At 45.8% G+C, this 15,461-nt stretch overlaps 1 protein-coding gene across 6 annotated transcripts in view; it reads right to left on the bottom strand.

The window, feature by feature from the left end:
• LOC115384728 (nuclear factor 1 B-type) overlaps positions 1–12,541 on the bottom strand; it is a 66,456-nt gene extending 53,915 nt beyond the window's left edge. For 3 of the 6 annotated variants that reach the window (XM_030086978.1, XM_030087000.1, XM_030086980.1), the window contains exons 1-2: positions 10,484–10,510; positions 7,416–7,947 (exon numbers count right to left, since the gene is read on the bottom strand). In XM_030086978.1, coding sequence (XP_029942838.1) covers positions 7,416–7,947; positions 10,484–10,510 — 559 coding nt within the window. Of the gene's footprint in view, positions 1–7,415; positions 7,948–10,483; positions 11,128–12,188 lie in introns of those variants that run through there. The other 3 variants (XM_030086983.1, XM_030086988.1, XM_030086995.1) reach the window with 3 other exon arrangements.
• Between the last annotated feature and the right edge of the window lie 2,920 nt (positions 12,542–15,461).

Here is a 15,461-nt window from a genome sequence, read left to right as displayed (position 1 = left end):
TTGCCGCTGCGCTGCTATAACTTTCCTTACTGTATGGGTCAATAAAAATCAAACAATCTCTTTGGGGGTTGTGTTGTTTATTACACTGAGAGCAGGGGGGGATCGTCTGCTGCTCGACAGTTGGTTTCTAAATTTGGGAGTTTTTTTTTCTTCTTTTTTTTTTGAGAAGTCAGCCTGACATATGTGAAGGAGGAGTGGAAGCTCTTTCGCTTGGCTTTGACAACTCAATGGGGTGCTGATGAATCCGTCCCAAGCAGGCCATTCCCAAGCCCCAGACACCATATCCCCTCTCTGACCCGCTGCACCGACATTAGAAAGAAATCCTCTGGGGATTCAACGCCCCCCTTCACCTCCTCCCCCCCCGCCAAAACAACAACATGCCCACCCAAAAGTACATTTCGCACAGCGCTGCGATGGCGGGCCTTTTATTTTTCTGTCCCGCTCAGGTCTTGTCGAGCCGTCACAGTGATGGGCCGTACTGTACCGCCAGACAAAGGAAGAGACAACCATCACTCTGGGCCACTGATCGGCCCTGTCTGGACTGAAAAGACTTTGATGGGGCAGCGCAGGGTGGGGGGTGCTGCACACAGAAGTTAGTGTCTCCTGGGCAACCACTCTGATTGTCTGTCCCTGCCCCAAAGTTCCCCCATAACACCCCGCACACTACCCCTTCTCATTTTTTCCTCCCTCCATTGGCTGTTCACAGGCCTCCATCCTGGGTGAAGGGGTCTGAAAGTCTCATTCTGACACTCGAGGGTGCTTTTTCTCCTGACTGACTAGGAAGAAACGCGAGGTCAAAAAACATCTTCACACCAATTCTCTATGTAAGACTTTTGTCAGAACCTTCTTATCCTCCTTTTCAGTGCGGACCCCGCTGTCTTACATGACCAGTCTAGCAGGCAGATGGGACAACAGTAAGTTTTTCTCGCAGTTACGCTGGCGGGACCGCAAAGAAGAGAGTGCAGCCATTGGATGGAGAAGCTCAGGCGGTAGGGAGGGCGCGCTTTGTAAGGCAGGACAGTGAGGTACGGTGTAGCGCCCGGGATAAGGGGTGAATGTACCCATTTGTCTTCATTTGGTCGGACTGGCAGACAGGGTGGGGGTGGGGATCTATCCAGGAGGAGTGGGAGGTGCCAGTCCTCCAGTCAAGTGGCCTCGGGGGGATTTGAAATGCATTTGAGGTCCTCCCCGAAAGCCTGGGAAAGTGTGGGGAGGCTGAGATCTTAACCATAGACTAATGACACAAACTGCAGCCCTTAACCAAGTGTAGCCTGTAACGCGGAAAAACGAATCTCCTGCTGAAATACACAAGAGAAGCCTTTACAACACAATGCCCATGCCTTACAATGCCAAAGAAAGGCCTTGTCTCGTTTTTTGACGGATGCAACAGCGCAAACTGTGACACAAGCAAATTAAACACACTGTAGCGGAGCAAAGGAGGGAGTTGTAAATTTTGGCGAGAAAGAAAGCATCCACATTTTTCAGTGGCCTCTGCTCCGAGTTGCCTAGTTTCCATGGAGATTTATGTACACATGGCACACAAAAGAGGGCTAAGGAGGTAACACGGCCTGTTTAAGCCTTGAGGTATTTGCTCGAGCAAAGCCCCGCTGCTAATAACACAAGCCTCATACTGAGCCAGGCAACCTGGCTGCACTGCACCCAGGTTGGTGTTTGAGAAAGAGCAGGAGGGGGAAGAAGGCAGAGGGGGAAGTCGGACGGAGGAGGGAGAGCACAGAACGGCCAAGGAGCCCGGAGAAGGCAGGGAAGATGTTACAGAATGAAAGAAGGGAGGGCGGAAAGAAAGAAAGAAAGATGGAAGGAAAGAAAGATAGAAAGATGGAAAGAAAGAAAGAAAGAAAGAAAGAAAGAAAGAAAGAAAGAAGAGATTGAACGCTACAAAACATAAATAGCTCCTGGGTTAAGAGAAAAAGGATCGGGAAGACATTTAGTGGGAAGCGGAAATCAATAAGGCAAGCGGTGAAGCTGGGAGGGAGTTCTAAGTGGATTAGATTGAGAGAATGTGTTCGATAGGTTATGGCTCTGAGAGAGAGGTAGCCAGACACCGCAGGCTCTATTGCATACTAATAAGGAAGACAGAATAGAAGCTAAGCACAGGGTTGTGCAGTTCACAGTCAAGACTTTTTCTATATGGCTATTTGGCAACGATGGTTAAGGTTTTACCCAGGATTTGTGTTTTATGGTCTCACTGGGGTTTTTTTTTTTTTTTCCTTCCCAGTGTTCGCTCTTAAAAATTAAGAATAGAATTTCCTCCTAACTTTCTTCTACCAACATCATCTCACCAGTCAAACTCAGATATGACAGGCAGCAGAGAAGCTGGGCTTAAAAAAAAAAAAAAAAGGAAAAGAAAAAGAAAAGAAAAGCCCAACAGTGTTGTCCTGAACGCTTGTCTGCTTACAAGTTTAGTTTCACACTTCTGGCATGAACCCAGCCACCCTTTCTCTGGCCGAGAGCCGAAGCCCGGGACAGCTGTCATGGTCGGAGCCGGGAGCTTGAGGGAAAGCCAGAGAACGAGCGCGGAAAAGACCAGAAAGAGAGAGAGAGAGAGAGAAAAGAAGGAGCGAGAAAGTCATCTGGCCGAGCGGCGTGCCGCCGGGGTGATTCCTGATGGCGGAGCGGGATAAGGGGATCCGAGCTGGAGGAGGAGGGGGGGTTGTGGGGGGTGAGATGTTGTGCTTAGTCACAGACCTCCACTGTGACCCGGGAGGTCAGACCTCCGCTCTGGCCCGCTGACCAAAGCCTCCGAGGCAGCCGGGCGGAAAACAAGATGCAAACGGCTTCCACCAACCCCCCCCTCGACACGCGGTGCGGCGAGGAGCCGGTCACGGAGACAGCGACCGGGCTCTTAAGTGTGCCTGTAACGAGTGTGTGAGAGGCGGGTCGGCGGCAGCGCCGCCGACTCCCCCTCACTTAGGCCAGTGAACCAAAGGACCACCGGCTACAGCCCGAGCGGCGGCAGGGGAGCGCAGACAAACAGTTGCCAAAAGACCACCGGTGATCCTGCGACCGCTGCGGTTTGACCCCGATTGGAGAGGTCAACGAGGGGAAAGGGGAGGGGGCTTACGAGCAGCGATCCGCCACCTCCTCTGACCACCAACGCCACCCCCACAGGCCACACACACAAAAAAAAAAAAAACCCTCTTTCTCCTCCACGTGCCCCCCGAGCTCGCGACGGAGCGTTTTCACTGATCTGTTGTGCTCAATTAAACTTCAGAGGACACCCTGCCACATCTCTTAGCAGAGGTCACGACCCCGGGGGCAGAGGTTAAGTCTGGCGATTGTAAAACAAGGTCTCCATTAACATGGTGGCATGTATTCAGAGGTAATCCATCTATTTCCGCAAAACTATCGTGACGGTGTGAAAGAAAAAAAAAAAAAAAAAAAGAAAGAAGAAAAGAGAACGTTACATTAGTGAGGGGGGAGAAAAAAAAAAGTCAAGGTAATGATGTTTTATGGCCGTGTTAACTTTCAGCAGCGGAGTAATGGGAAAGCGGCTTGACCTTGACTCCTTTAGTCCCCCATTGGACTGCCTCAGCAATTCCTTTCTGTCACTGCTTATGAGGGGAATCTGCTCGCAGCTTCCAGACGCTTTCACGCCATTCGGCGATTAGAATTGAGATCCCTCTTACACAAATAAAATGACTCCCCGGCGATATTGATTGAATTGATTTGATTTTTAATGAGATGTTTGGTTTCCCTCGCACCAGAAAATGAGGGAAATGTAGTCTCGTGCTGCCACGGAAGGCAAGAAGCAGTCCAAAACACCTTGTTTTACTCAACAACCAGGAGAATTTTGGTTAATAACGTGGGAGCACTGATAAAACTGCAACATGATCAGAGAATTCTTCCTTAAAAAGACTAAAAATGATCAATCAAAACATTAAAATGGCTAATGGGGCAATTACAGCAGCTCTAATCTCTTATTTTTTTCTCTCTATATTTTAATAGTTCGTATTTTATCAAGTACATGGAGGGAAAAAAAAGCACACAAAAATTAAGTGTTGAAGTGAGAGCGTCCCGCGAATCCAACACCTAAATCCCAGCGGTGACAGAGCAAATAGTGACGGGCGGCTTAACAAAAAAAAAAAAAAAAACCCCAAATACAAACGAGGCCTTCAGCATTCTGACATGTCTGAACAGGACGATTATCTGCATGCCTCGTTACAACTATTCCATCTCGCTGTCAGACTGGATATGCAAAATATGAATCCAGGTGGGGAAAGGTGATGATACCGAGAAGAAAGGAGGGGGGTTAAAAAAAAAAAAAAGAAAAAAAAAAGAAAAAAGAATCACACTTCATGTTTTATCAGATAATGATAAACAGAGTATTGTGAGCGTGTGTGTGTGTGTGTGTGTGTGTGTGTGTGTGTGTGTGTGTGTGAGAAACCAGGGCCATGTATTGAACGCGGCCTGCCAGTTGGCACAATGGATGCCACATCCCCCACTCCCCCCCGGCTCCCCCCCCCCCAACCCCCACCCCCCCGGCCCCGAGCCCTACTTCCCAGCGGGCATTCATCTGGGCATGCACATGGGTGCCGCGCAGCGCTGCCTGGCTCAACGCGTCTGTGCCCCAGAACAAGGGGGCTGAGTGCCCTCTCAAAATTCACCCAGGACGCTCGCTCGCTCGCCAACCCCGCTGACCTTTCTCAGGCAGCAAACCCCGCCGCCGTCGCAAGCAGATACGCTCTCAGCTTGGGCTCGTTTTTGAAAAAACAACAAGAAAAAAAATGAAAAAAAAAATAAAATAAATCCCTGTTGAGTAAATATCGGCAGGAAAATAATTTTTACAACTACGCCGCGCCAGATATCAACAGGGAAGGCGAATTTATTTTATTTGAAAGAGCGCGATATTGGACGACTTCACTTCTTTTTTTTTTTTTCGCTAGTTCGCGCGACCACTTGATTCTGTTTCAGGCAGGGCCGCTTGCTAGCGTCTTTGTGTTTGATTGTATGTTTGTTTGTTTCGTGCAGTTGCGGCAGAACAAAGGCAGCGGCTCCCATTCTGCCACTGTCAAAAAACTTTCCAACGTGCCCACTGCATTGCGGATGCCAACCAACGAATCAAAGGCACGCTGCAAAGCAGACAAAGAGAGTTTGATGCCAACCTCCAAACCTCTAACAACCATTACTGGTGATTCGCCTGCCTCCCTGGCACGGTGTGAAACAAAATGGCGCCGCGCCGCACGCTACCACAACATGGCTGCATTGTCTGGAGGTGGGCACTGCTTGGTAACTTAAAGAAAAGAGGGGAGGGAAAAGACGCTTCAGTAAACAGAAAAAAAAAAAGTTAAAAAAAAAAAGGGGGAGAGAAAACATGGCCGTCTCCGTGATGCTATAAAAGAATGCTATTTTGTTTTTGCCAAAAAGTTTCAGTCAAAAGAAAATTTTGAGCACGGCGGTGAATAATCGCTGATCCGCACAGCGTTTTTTTTTTTAAACCACCAGAACATGACGTCCGCGGCTTATTTTTCCACTTTTCTCCTCTTCCTCTCTTAGCAGATACATTTTCTCGCGCTTTAAAGCCGACGAAACGCTGCGAACGACGTACAAACCGAGCTGGAATGGTGAATATTGTGAGAAAAAAAAAAAAAAAAGAAAAGAAAAGAAAGAGAAAACCCACCAAAGAGCCATTCTTAAGTTTGTACCGAGCAGTTAAAAATGCAGCAGATGCAAAGTGGAGAAGCGGTGGCATCCTACAAAAGACACAAAAGAGGGTCTGATGCCAACCCCGGTGCCAGTGGCAACCATTATTGTCTCTGTGCGGTGCCTTCTGCTTTCCCTGGCACTTATCAAACACAAAATGGCGCTCAGGGTTTGATGATAATGAGCGAGCTATACCCCTATTCCTCCCTCAATGGCGATGTACTGGAGCCGATTCGCTGCTGTGGGTTTTAATACGGGGGAATTTCAACCAGCAATACTATGGGGGGGGGGGGATTCCTGTGGTGTCAGCAGATAACGGGAGGAAGTTCAGAAGTGGACGATGTGAATGACAGAAATTTTATTACGTGCAGCAGGAACCCTAAACGCCCGTTAAAGGTGCTCAACCTCATTTTCCCTATATCAAATTAGAACGTGGCATTTCACCGGTCGTCAAAATGTGGCTGAAAAATCTCCATGACAGACCAAGCAAGAATCATGTCCTGTTATAAATTATGGCTGATTTTTTTTTTTTAATTTATTTATTGATTTTCCTGGATGTGATTTCTTTGATTGCTGTTAGATTCTCTTGCTTGTGTGACATGTTTTCCTGTCTTTTTCTTTTTTTTTCTTTGACAGCAGTGAATAAATAAACCACAATAATTTCATTGTGAGGACAAAAAAAATGATTTTAACACATCCAGTGATTAAAATTAAAAAAAAAAAAAAAAAAAAAATGTGCACGTCAAAACCTATTCCACTCGCTGGCAGTCAATTCATTTCATCCTCCCAAAACATACTGCGCTACAAAGCGATTCAGTTTTCACATCAAGTACGTCACTGTGTCCACAAAAGGCTTTCATTGTGAAATCAGCTTTCCAGGAATCAAGGGAAAGAAATAGCACAACCACACACACACACACACACACACACACACACACACACACACACACACACGCATCGACGACTGAATAGAACAAGCGTCTACTCAGATCTTTAACCTGTAATCTAGTTTACAAGTGAATTTATGTAAGTTGATCATTTGAAGAATTATTACTGTCTTTATGGTATAATAAAGGAGTTTTGTTCAACAGAACACAACCATGTGTTACAATGTATGATGGCGAATACAGGGGAAAAGGCATAATTTAAAAAATATATATATCTATATATATTATATATCAACAAAAAAATGTATTTTTACATGATGCACTGATGGAAGATGGGAAAAAATGTGCTTTTGATTGATTTTGTTTCTTTTTAGAAACCCAAACGTCTACTTTCAAGGAATGTAAGTGTCTGTGTGTGTGTGTGTGTGTGTGTGTGTGTGTGTGTGTGTCTGCGTGTGTGTGTGTGTGTGTGTGTGTCAGGCGAAACAAATCCTGTCATACAGGATAGCAAAACAGCATTCAATAACAATTATCATTGATAACACATTTTCTTTTTGGTTTAGTAAGCCTTCATGTAACAGCAGTACACACACACATACACACACACACACACACACACACACACACATACATACACGCGCGTGTTTATCTATCTGGCAGATGTAACGGCCGTTTCAGCCAGTCTCAGTAACGGACTGCCAAAGCACAACACATGTGACCTCTGACCTTGCCAAGCCATCACTTACACATGCGCATTAGCTTTCTTTCCATCTCACACACACACACACACACACACACACACACACACAAACACACACACTGAAACATATACACACACACACACACACAGTGTGAGGCTGCACCTACCTTGGTCCTGCACATAGTATGCTAGAAACAAGTCCAGCTCCTTGACCGATACTGTAATGTGGTGCGGCTGGACACAAAGTGCTGGGTTGGTGCAATGTGGAGACTTGACGAGGCGCTCGCCATCTGTACTTTCCAGAGGGATGCCTTTGAAGAGGATGACCATCACCAGGTCCAGGCGCCAGACCTTGTCGGCCTGCCGCAAGCAGTCGATTCGGCGGATCTTGCCCTTCTGGTCCGGGTTGGAGAGCACGCAGCACGGCGGCTTCTTGCCCGTCACGCTGAGGACAAAGTCCTCCCGGTACTCTTGCCGAATGTCCTTCCGCAGCTTGGCCAGCAGCCTGGACGCCCACTTCTGCTTCACCTCGGGCTTCTCGCTCAGGAGCTCGTCCTTCACCGCGCGCTCCTCATCCTTGGACATCCGCTTCTCGTGCTTCTTGAAGTACTTGCGTTTTCGGGCCTGGAGGTTGAACCACGTGTAGGCGATGGCACGGACGTGAGGGAGAAGTGCCTCGATGAAGGGATGAAATTCATCCTGGGGAGCAGAGCGGGGACAAGACAGACTCGCGTCAGCAAACCGGCAGAAGACGCACCGACCTTTGTTTACTATTCAAATCAAGGTGTGCGTTCAGACAGCAACACGGGGGTTTTACCATCCCAGAAATAGCTGGATGTACTGCAGGTACGATGAGAAAATTCCACTGTTGAAACAACTGCCAGCACTACAATAGCAGCGAGCCGGCCAGTGAACGCACTCCCTGCTCCATGCTCTGAGCAGGACCTCAGTATCGCCGCTCCACAGCCAGAGAGCATGCGTCTCCCACAGTTGCGTTTCTCTTATCAAACTATACGCATTCCACTATGAACCTACATCCCGTGTCCGCTGAGAACCGAGGATAAGCCGGAGGGCCGAGCCGGGGGGGTGGGGGGGGGGGGAGGAAGCTTGGGAGATTCCTGCCGTCCACAAATAAGACCTACAGATAGGACGCACAGGCGGCGTGCATCAAACGCCACGCAGACAATGGCAGGGCAGAAAGGCGGCGTATCGGATCGAGCAAAGTATTTGGAGAGGTTGTGTTAGGACTCGAAGAGAAGTTCACACCGAATCATTCTGCGGTCTGCGTGTGGAATGGCACCCGCTCAGCTTCATTCCTCAGACCTGAGCTGACTGAGTGGCATTCAAACACACAACTTTTACGCACAGTGAATTAAAAGAGAAACTTGGAGGGATTGAATTTTATTTGCGTGGCGCACAATAATTCACTCGAAAACGATATTTTCGTCAGTGTATTTCAGTTTTCTATTTGCATTACGGTTTATAACACATGATCTGATCCTCTTTATTAGCGCCAGCATGACTGGAATATTATCGCAAATAAACTTTCTGAAACTTCTGTAAAAAATTCCTGTAATTTATTAAACAAAGGTCTGCTCTGGTCAATTGCTTTCCACATATGTATCACTTCTCTAATTCACTGTCTAAATGCAGTAATTTCCCTGAGCTTGTTCCCTGTAGGTGAAGGAACGGACAGGACAGAGTGGGTGATTTAAGGCTCGTCAGAAATTACAGCTGCTCCGACTGAGAAGTGGAAACATTAAATTATCTTTGTCTGAGGTCATTAAAATGTCACTTTTAATAAGCATTCACAGCCCCCTTCTTTTTTTTTTTTTTTTTTTTAAAGGGGGCTTTTGAAGAGTTAAACCGCATATTGTTCTTTTTGTGGGCAGTCAGGCAAGCAGGCTGTAGGAAACCACAGAAATCCACTCCCTATCTGTTCCTGCCACTGGTGCTTCTCTGAGAAGCCACATTTCTGCTCTGCACTGCACGGGCCAATAAAACTCTGCTCCAGGACGATAACGTTCAATCAAAATCGCTTCACCGACAAAGGGAACAAACTTTTTTGACAGCACGGTTTATAATTTTTAAATATATATTCACTGTAGATTAGGCAATGTGTGTAGAATATCAAAAAGAAATGAGAAAAAAATGAATAAAACATTTTTAAACTTCTCTTAATGTCACTCTTTACTATAAAGCTGCCAATTAAAAATCAAAAAGTGACTTTATATGTGCTCAGCAGGCGCTGTTCTCGGGCATGTTTTTCCTCTGACCTCTTCTGTCCTGATCAAAACCCTCCTAAAAATATTCTGTTAATTTCTTAAATCTGACTAAAGCCAAATGCTGTAAAGATAAATGACTTGGCCGGGCCCTATGCAGTGCACTTCAGCTGGGGCCATAAAAGCACAATCCTCTTAAGTACAAACTAAACCACATCTCAGTCAATCACTTACTTATGCCAAGTAAAATATAAACAGTAAAACTGAGTCAGCCAAAACAGTCAGCCACTCTGTCCAACCGCTGAATCAACCTTATCGTGCGTTTGATCTTCCTACAGTGAAAGTGGCTTTATCTTCCTCCAACTTCACTTCCCCCCCCAAAGTATAAGGGTTTTACTCTAAATAAAAAATATACGCACGGAAAAAAAGGAAACAAACACAGCTCGAGCCTGAGCCGCGGAGTGTGTGCGAGGTTACAGGAGGACGCAAATAACCTAATTAAACCTGAGAGGAGGGGGAAAAAAGAGCGTACCTGTGCCAATTATACAACATTCTCTTCCAAAAGAAAATTATCTTTACGCGCAACTTTACGCACGCGAGAAGCGATAAAAGATTTGCACCTCTTGTGTCTGATAGACTCCTAAATGATTTTCCTATTCGACTTTTGCTGGAATTAACGATTTGGAAACTAAAAAGTGACAGAAATACACGCGTTTTTGTTATTTGTTTTTTTCAAAGGATCCTAAATTCTGCTTCGTTTTTGCGTAATTTTCCCCCGGCAAAGAGATCCTGTATTATTTGTGTAATTTAGAAAAGTATTTCCCACGCAGGGCTGAAGCTGCACAGTCCTGGCTCTCTCTCTCTCTCACACACACACACATACACACACACACACGCGCACACACAACTTTCTATCGTCTGCCAACTTCCATCTGACAATTACCCTTCCGAAAATATGCAAATAGCGGCAATTAAATTTAAACAAAAAAAGAAAAGGAAAGGACAACAAATACCTGAGTAAGACAAATCGGAGAATACATGACGAGCCGGCTACACACAGAAAGTCAATGCACTTGGACTGATTCCTCCGATCACTTTATCGCGCCATTCCTGGAGCGACGTGCGCCGTGCGAGAGTGTGGAGCAGCAGCTATCCGCGTGGAGCAAAAAAAAAAAAAAGCGAAATTATCCAAGGACATCCATGGATTTTTTTTTTGTCTTGTTTCTCTTTCTTTTGCGATCCAAAGATTGTCGTCACCGCAGAGAAAATGAGATTTAACGCAGGAGATTTGTCTCTTCTTTTTTTTTTTTTTTTCTGTCTTTTTAAGTTGACATGCACGATGTGAGCACTTGCGGGTTGTAGCGGTGGAGCCGGTGCGGACTGCGCTGCTGCTGCCGCCGCTTCTGCTGCTGCTGCTGCTGCTGCGGTGGTGGTGGTGGTGGTGGTGGTGGTGGAGGAGGTGGCGGTGCTGGATACTCCTCTCCTACATGAGCGCGTCTCAGTGCGCGGATATCTCATAAAAGCATTACGGGGAGCTTCAGAGGGCGCCGGGTGTGTGATGTTCACCCCCGCTTTGACCAAACTTGATATGAAATCGACCGGTGCACCTTCGGTCCTGCGCGATTCCAGCAAATCAGACCCAACTTTTTCTCTTTTTTTCACCCACGTAATTACACAGTCACACTCCTCCTCCTCCCCCTCCCCCTCCTCCCCCTCCTCCTCCACCACCACCTCCTCCTCCAAACACACAACCCACATCCACCCTCCAGCACCTTCTTCTCCTCCAATTCATTTAGCCTCAGAATTATTTTATGAGCTGCGGGGACTTTGGACCGCAGCCTCAGACGCACTGTAACGGGAAAAGGAAAGGAAAGAAGAAAAAAAAAACACGGGGAAATCTTCCCTCGGCCACCCTTTAACCCCGCAACTCTGTGTCAACAAGACGCACTCGCTCGTTTTCCAGTTGAGATAATTCAACGCAGTGTTTGTGGTTAACAGTGAAAACAAACCAGTCAGCTTCGTCCGCCGCACGGCAGCAAACGATCCCGCAGTGCATGTGCCACCAAGTTTACAGCAGAAGTAAACCGGGAGAGACGCGAAGGGAACATTAATGAAACCCATCAGGACTCAAAATAGATTTAATAATGACTTAATTGCGGTGGTTAATAGAAAAAAATGGACTACAAACTGTATTTCAGTTTGTTGTAATTGGGTTAAAAGGGGATTTGGCTCATTTATAAAGTTTTTTCTTTCTATCTGAACACTTGTAGATTTGGTTTTACTTTAGAAAACACGCGTTATTAACTTGGATGTGGATCATAACATTGCAGCAGTGAAAGTTACACATTTACCACCGTAGTCTCTGGAGTTGTGTGCGTGCGCCCTGCAAAAACTGTCCACTCACACACACACACACTCACACGCACGCACACACACTTCGTTTGGGAATGGGATGTTATCATGGGCTGCCGGAGTATCCGTGCCAAGTTTGGTCCGGCTCTGCTCTGGCCCGCCGTGCTGCTGGTGTTTTAAAGTTACCCCGCGTCTCCACATTCTCACCATCATTATTATTATCACAACTTGTTTTTTTCTTTTTCTTTTTTTTTTTTTTTTTTGGGGGGGGGGGGATGGACAAGGACAAAGTACCACATGAAATGACAAAAGAGCGCAAAAAAATCACAACATTTGAAAGTATAGTAATAATCCATGTTCACGTACCATTGCACTGTACTGCATGGATTAATGGGGAATCCTGGAGCCTGGTGGAAACACACAAGCCGGTTGCTTCACATTTCTCACGCTCAACTTTGTGCTTTGGAGGGTTTTTCTCTTGCAGTGCTCGCAGAAAAAAAAAAAAGTCAACACCGGAAGACAATTCTTGGCAGATAGCGACGAAAAGAAGTTAGGAGCACCTCGCGTTTTTTTTCTCTCTCTCTCTTTCTCTTTTTTTTCCCCCCTTGTCTTCCTTCCTCTTCAAGTCTTACTTTTTTGGATCGTTTTGTGGGGTTGTTCACTGGAGTTGAACGTGATCCAGAAGAGGCTGAGTTTTCGGCACTGGGCTGGTCTCCGCCTTCACTTTCACTGTCTGACTGGCTGCCGCCCTCCGGCTCTGCGCAGCTGCGTCAAGACGCGCAACCGGAGGCGCGCAGCTTCCCCCCGCGACTTTCCCAATAAAGTCCCGCTCTGGGAAGCTCGCGCACGCAATGTGACAGATACCGAAATAAAATCAGAGATACATAGCTATTTAGATTCAGAAAAAAAAAAAAAAAAAAACACTTTGAGGGAGATCCTTCTCACATTTAATGTGTTTCCTTATTTTTGGCTCCTATTTGTTTCACTTTCAGTATGTTCTCTTGCCCTGTTTGCATTGAGCATGTTCCCTATTCAATTCATATTTAGTTCTCTACTTATTTTGTCTGTATTTATTATGTTTTTTTACTCTGTTATGTTCCATTTTTCTGCTTATGTTCATTTTTAACCAGATAACCTTAAATTGTTAGTATTTCTTCTTATTTTAAATACATTTAGGATGTTCCCTTATTGTTCCCATTGTTTATAGTAGTTGTATGGTCCGTCCATTCATTAACCATCGGATTTGCTTGAGCAAAACATGCTGTTGGACGTTGTAAGATAACCCTTAATTGTAAGATGTTTTTTTGTGTGCATGTGTGTTCACTTCTCCTGAATACAACGAAGGCTCCCACTGTCTCCATCGCTAATGGCTCGCTGACAAATGCAACAAATGCGTGTGCACGTCGAAGTAAAGCAGAGCAGAAGGTGATAGACCAGTGGACAAATAGATGTAAATTATTAATGATTATTGAGCACACACTGTACATTCAGAGCATACAGTGCAGCACTTTATTGTATGTGCACTTGCAGCATTTTAGAATAAAACTATACGAAAAAAAACTCTTTATTTAAGGGAATCACTACAATATCCTCACACAGTTCAAAAATATGCACATGCAGGTTGATTGGTGACCATAGAATTCTGAATCCAAGACAATGCCTCGAGCTTATGTTGCACTTTCACTAAAATGCGCCGCTCTCAAGAGTTCTGTGATGATCAAGCTCTGCAAAAAGTCTCATGACAATAAGCCCACGTTACAATCAGATGGAAACACGGGGTCCTCCCTCCACCCCCAAGGCCCTCTCAGCTCTGCCTGACCACCTCTTGTTTTGAAACTACATCCTCCCCGCTCCTGAGGGTCCTCCGGCTGTTTCTCTTCAGCTTGACCGAGCTCAGTTTTGTAATAGCGTTTACATCCTGGCCTCCCATTGGTCGGCGGCAGTGGCCCCGGGACTCTGCACCCTGGGCCCCCCACTTCCGCTCCTCTGACGTGCTGTGTGGGACCTGGCAGACCTCTGCAGGACCACCGGCCTGCACGAGCAGCCACACATCTCAACTAATAATAACAATAATAGTAATAATAATAATAATAATGAAGCTGACTTGCACCATCCATTATAAGTAATTCATAAACCTGATACTTTATTATAATCTTCATATCTCAGCATTCATTTCATCTAAGTGCTCCTTAAAGCAGCAGTTGCAGGCAGCGTTGTTACACATAACAGTCATCATTGTACTAAAGCAATGTGGTCGTTTCTCCAGACTAATCAGCTGTATGAAAAGAGTAACCTTGTAATGCATAATCACACAGTGGATGCCCATTACCGTATACTGAGCATCAAGACCCCCCCCCCCCCCCCCCCCCCCCCCCCCCCCCCCCCCGCCCCCCAACCCAACAATAGCAGAAAATGTGATTGCATGGTTTGAATGCAGAGGCGCACAAACGACTTTGCTGCTCTTCCATCACCGTTATCGTGAGACTAACGCGCCGTTTCTGGGAAATGTTTAGTCCTGTCTGTCTGTATTTGTTATACATTTGTTTAAAAATAGGAGATTAATGAAGCCGTGGTGATTGATGGCCGGCTTCAAGTGCAAGTTCAGCCTGATCCTGATAGTATTTCTGCCCTCACAGTGGCAACCTTGACTAGGAGCAGGTCTGCACTGCGGCTGAATGGATCATATCCCTCTGATTAAACCCTCCTTAAGGCAGACCTCCATAAAATGAAAAAAAAAAAAAAAAAAAAATCATGTCAAGCACCCTCCAAAAAGATGGGTTAGTTTGCCCCGCCTGTTACCATTGTCTTGTTTTGACTTGAATGCATTATTCTTATTACATTTTGCCTGATTGCTGTTAATAGTAGCATGAAAGTCAAGATCATTATCTCACACCGCTCTGCTCTTCCTCTGTGCCTCCATTAATTTACCCTCATATCATGCAGCCTGGTGTATTGCACATGGTTAGGAGACCCCCCCCCCACACACACACACACACGAATGGGAATCTACCGCCCCCATGTGGCCACAAGCAAAACAGCAAGTTACTTCTTCTGCCCTCTCAAAGTTTAAAAAATAAGAGGCAGTAAACTTGAACTCATCAAACACACACATATTGTGCCATGTTTTTTTCTCTTACTATATAATGGTATGTGCCACATCTTTCAGAGTAAGTCTTTTTTTCCCATGAGGGTCAAAATTCATCACAAATTCGCAAAAAATAATAGCAATACATGCGAAGCCATCCGCTCTCCAGCCATGTCGGAGTTTATCATCCCAAACAATGAAATATTGCAGCTTATTTCTGCAGCGTGCATCCTGACTTATCACAGTAGGAAAAGTGCAGGTGTAATTAATAACATCAGTGGTGGCCATGCTCTATTTAGGAAGCGGCTCTTTGGAATCCTGCCACGATCCTCATTATTATTTATAGCTCTTCTTTTCCTACTGTGACTTGTCATCACGTCTCCTGTGCAAAAAAAAAAAAAAAAGAAAGAAAAAAAGGAATATAACAGGTCTGTTTTAGCTTTCTTCAAGTGAACTGTCTCTTTTATGTACCGCTAGGGGGCGACACTGCTGTCATTATTGGAGAGGTCAAGATCTCAATGCTTCCACCAGTGTAGAAAAACACCTTCATGGCA

The sequence above is a fragment of the Salarias fasciatus genome, chromosome 3 (assembly GCF_902148845.1).
Source record: "Salarias fasciatus chromosome 3, fSalaFa1.1, whole genome shotgun sequence".
In the NCBI taxonomy this organism is placed as follows: domain Eukaryota; kingdom Metazoa; phylum Chordata; class Actinopteri; order Blenniiformes; family Blenniidae; genus Salarias; species Salarias fasciatus.
The sequence above is the reverse complement of the archived record's forward strand: the minus strand, read 5'-3'. Positions and strand labels throughout refer to the sequence as shown.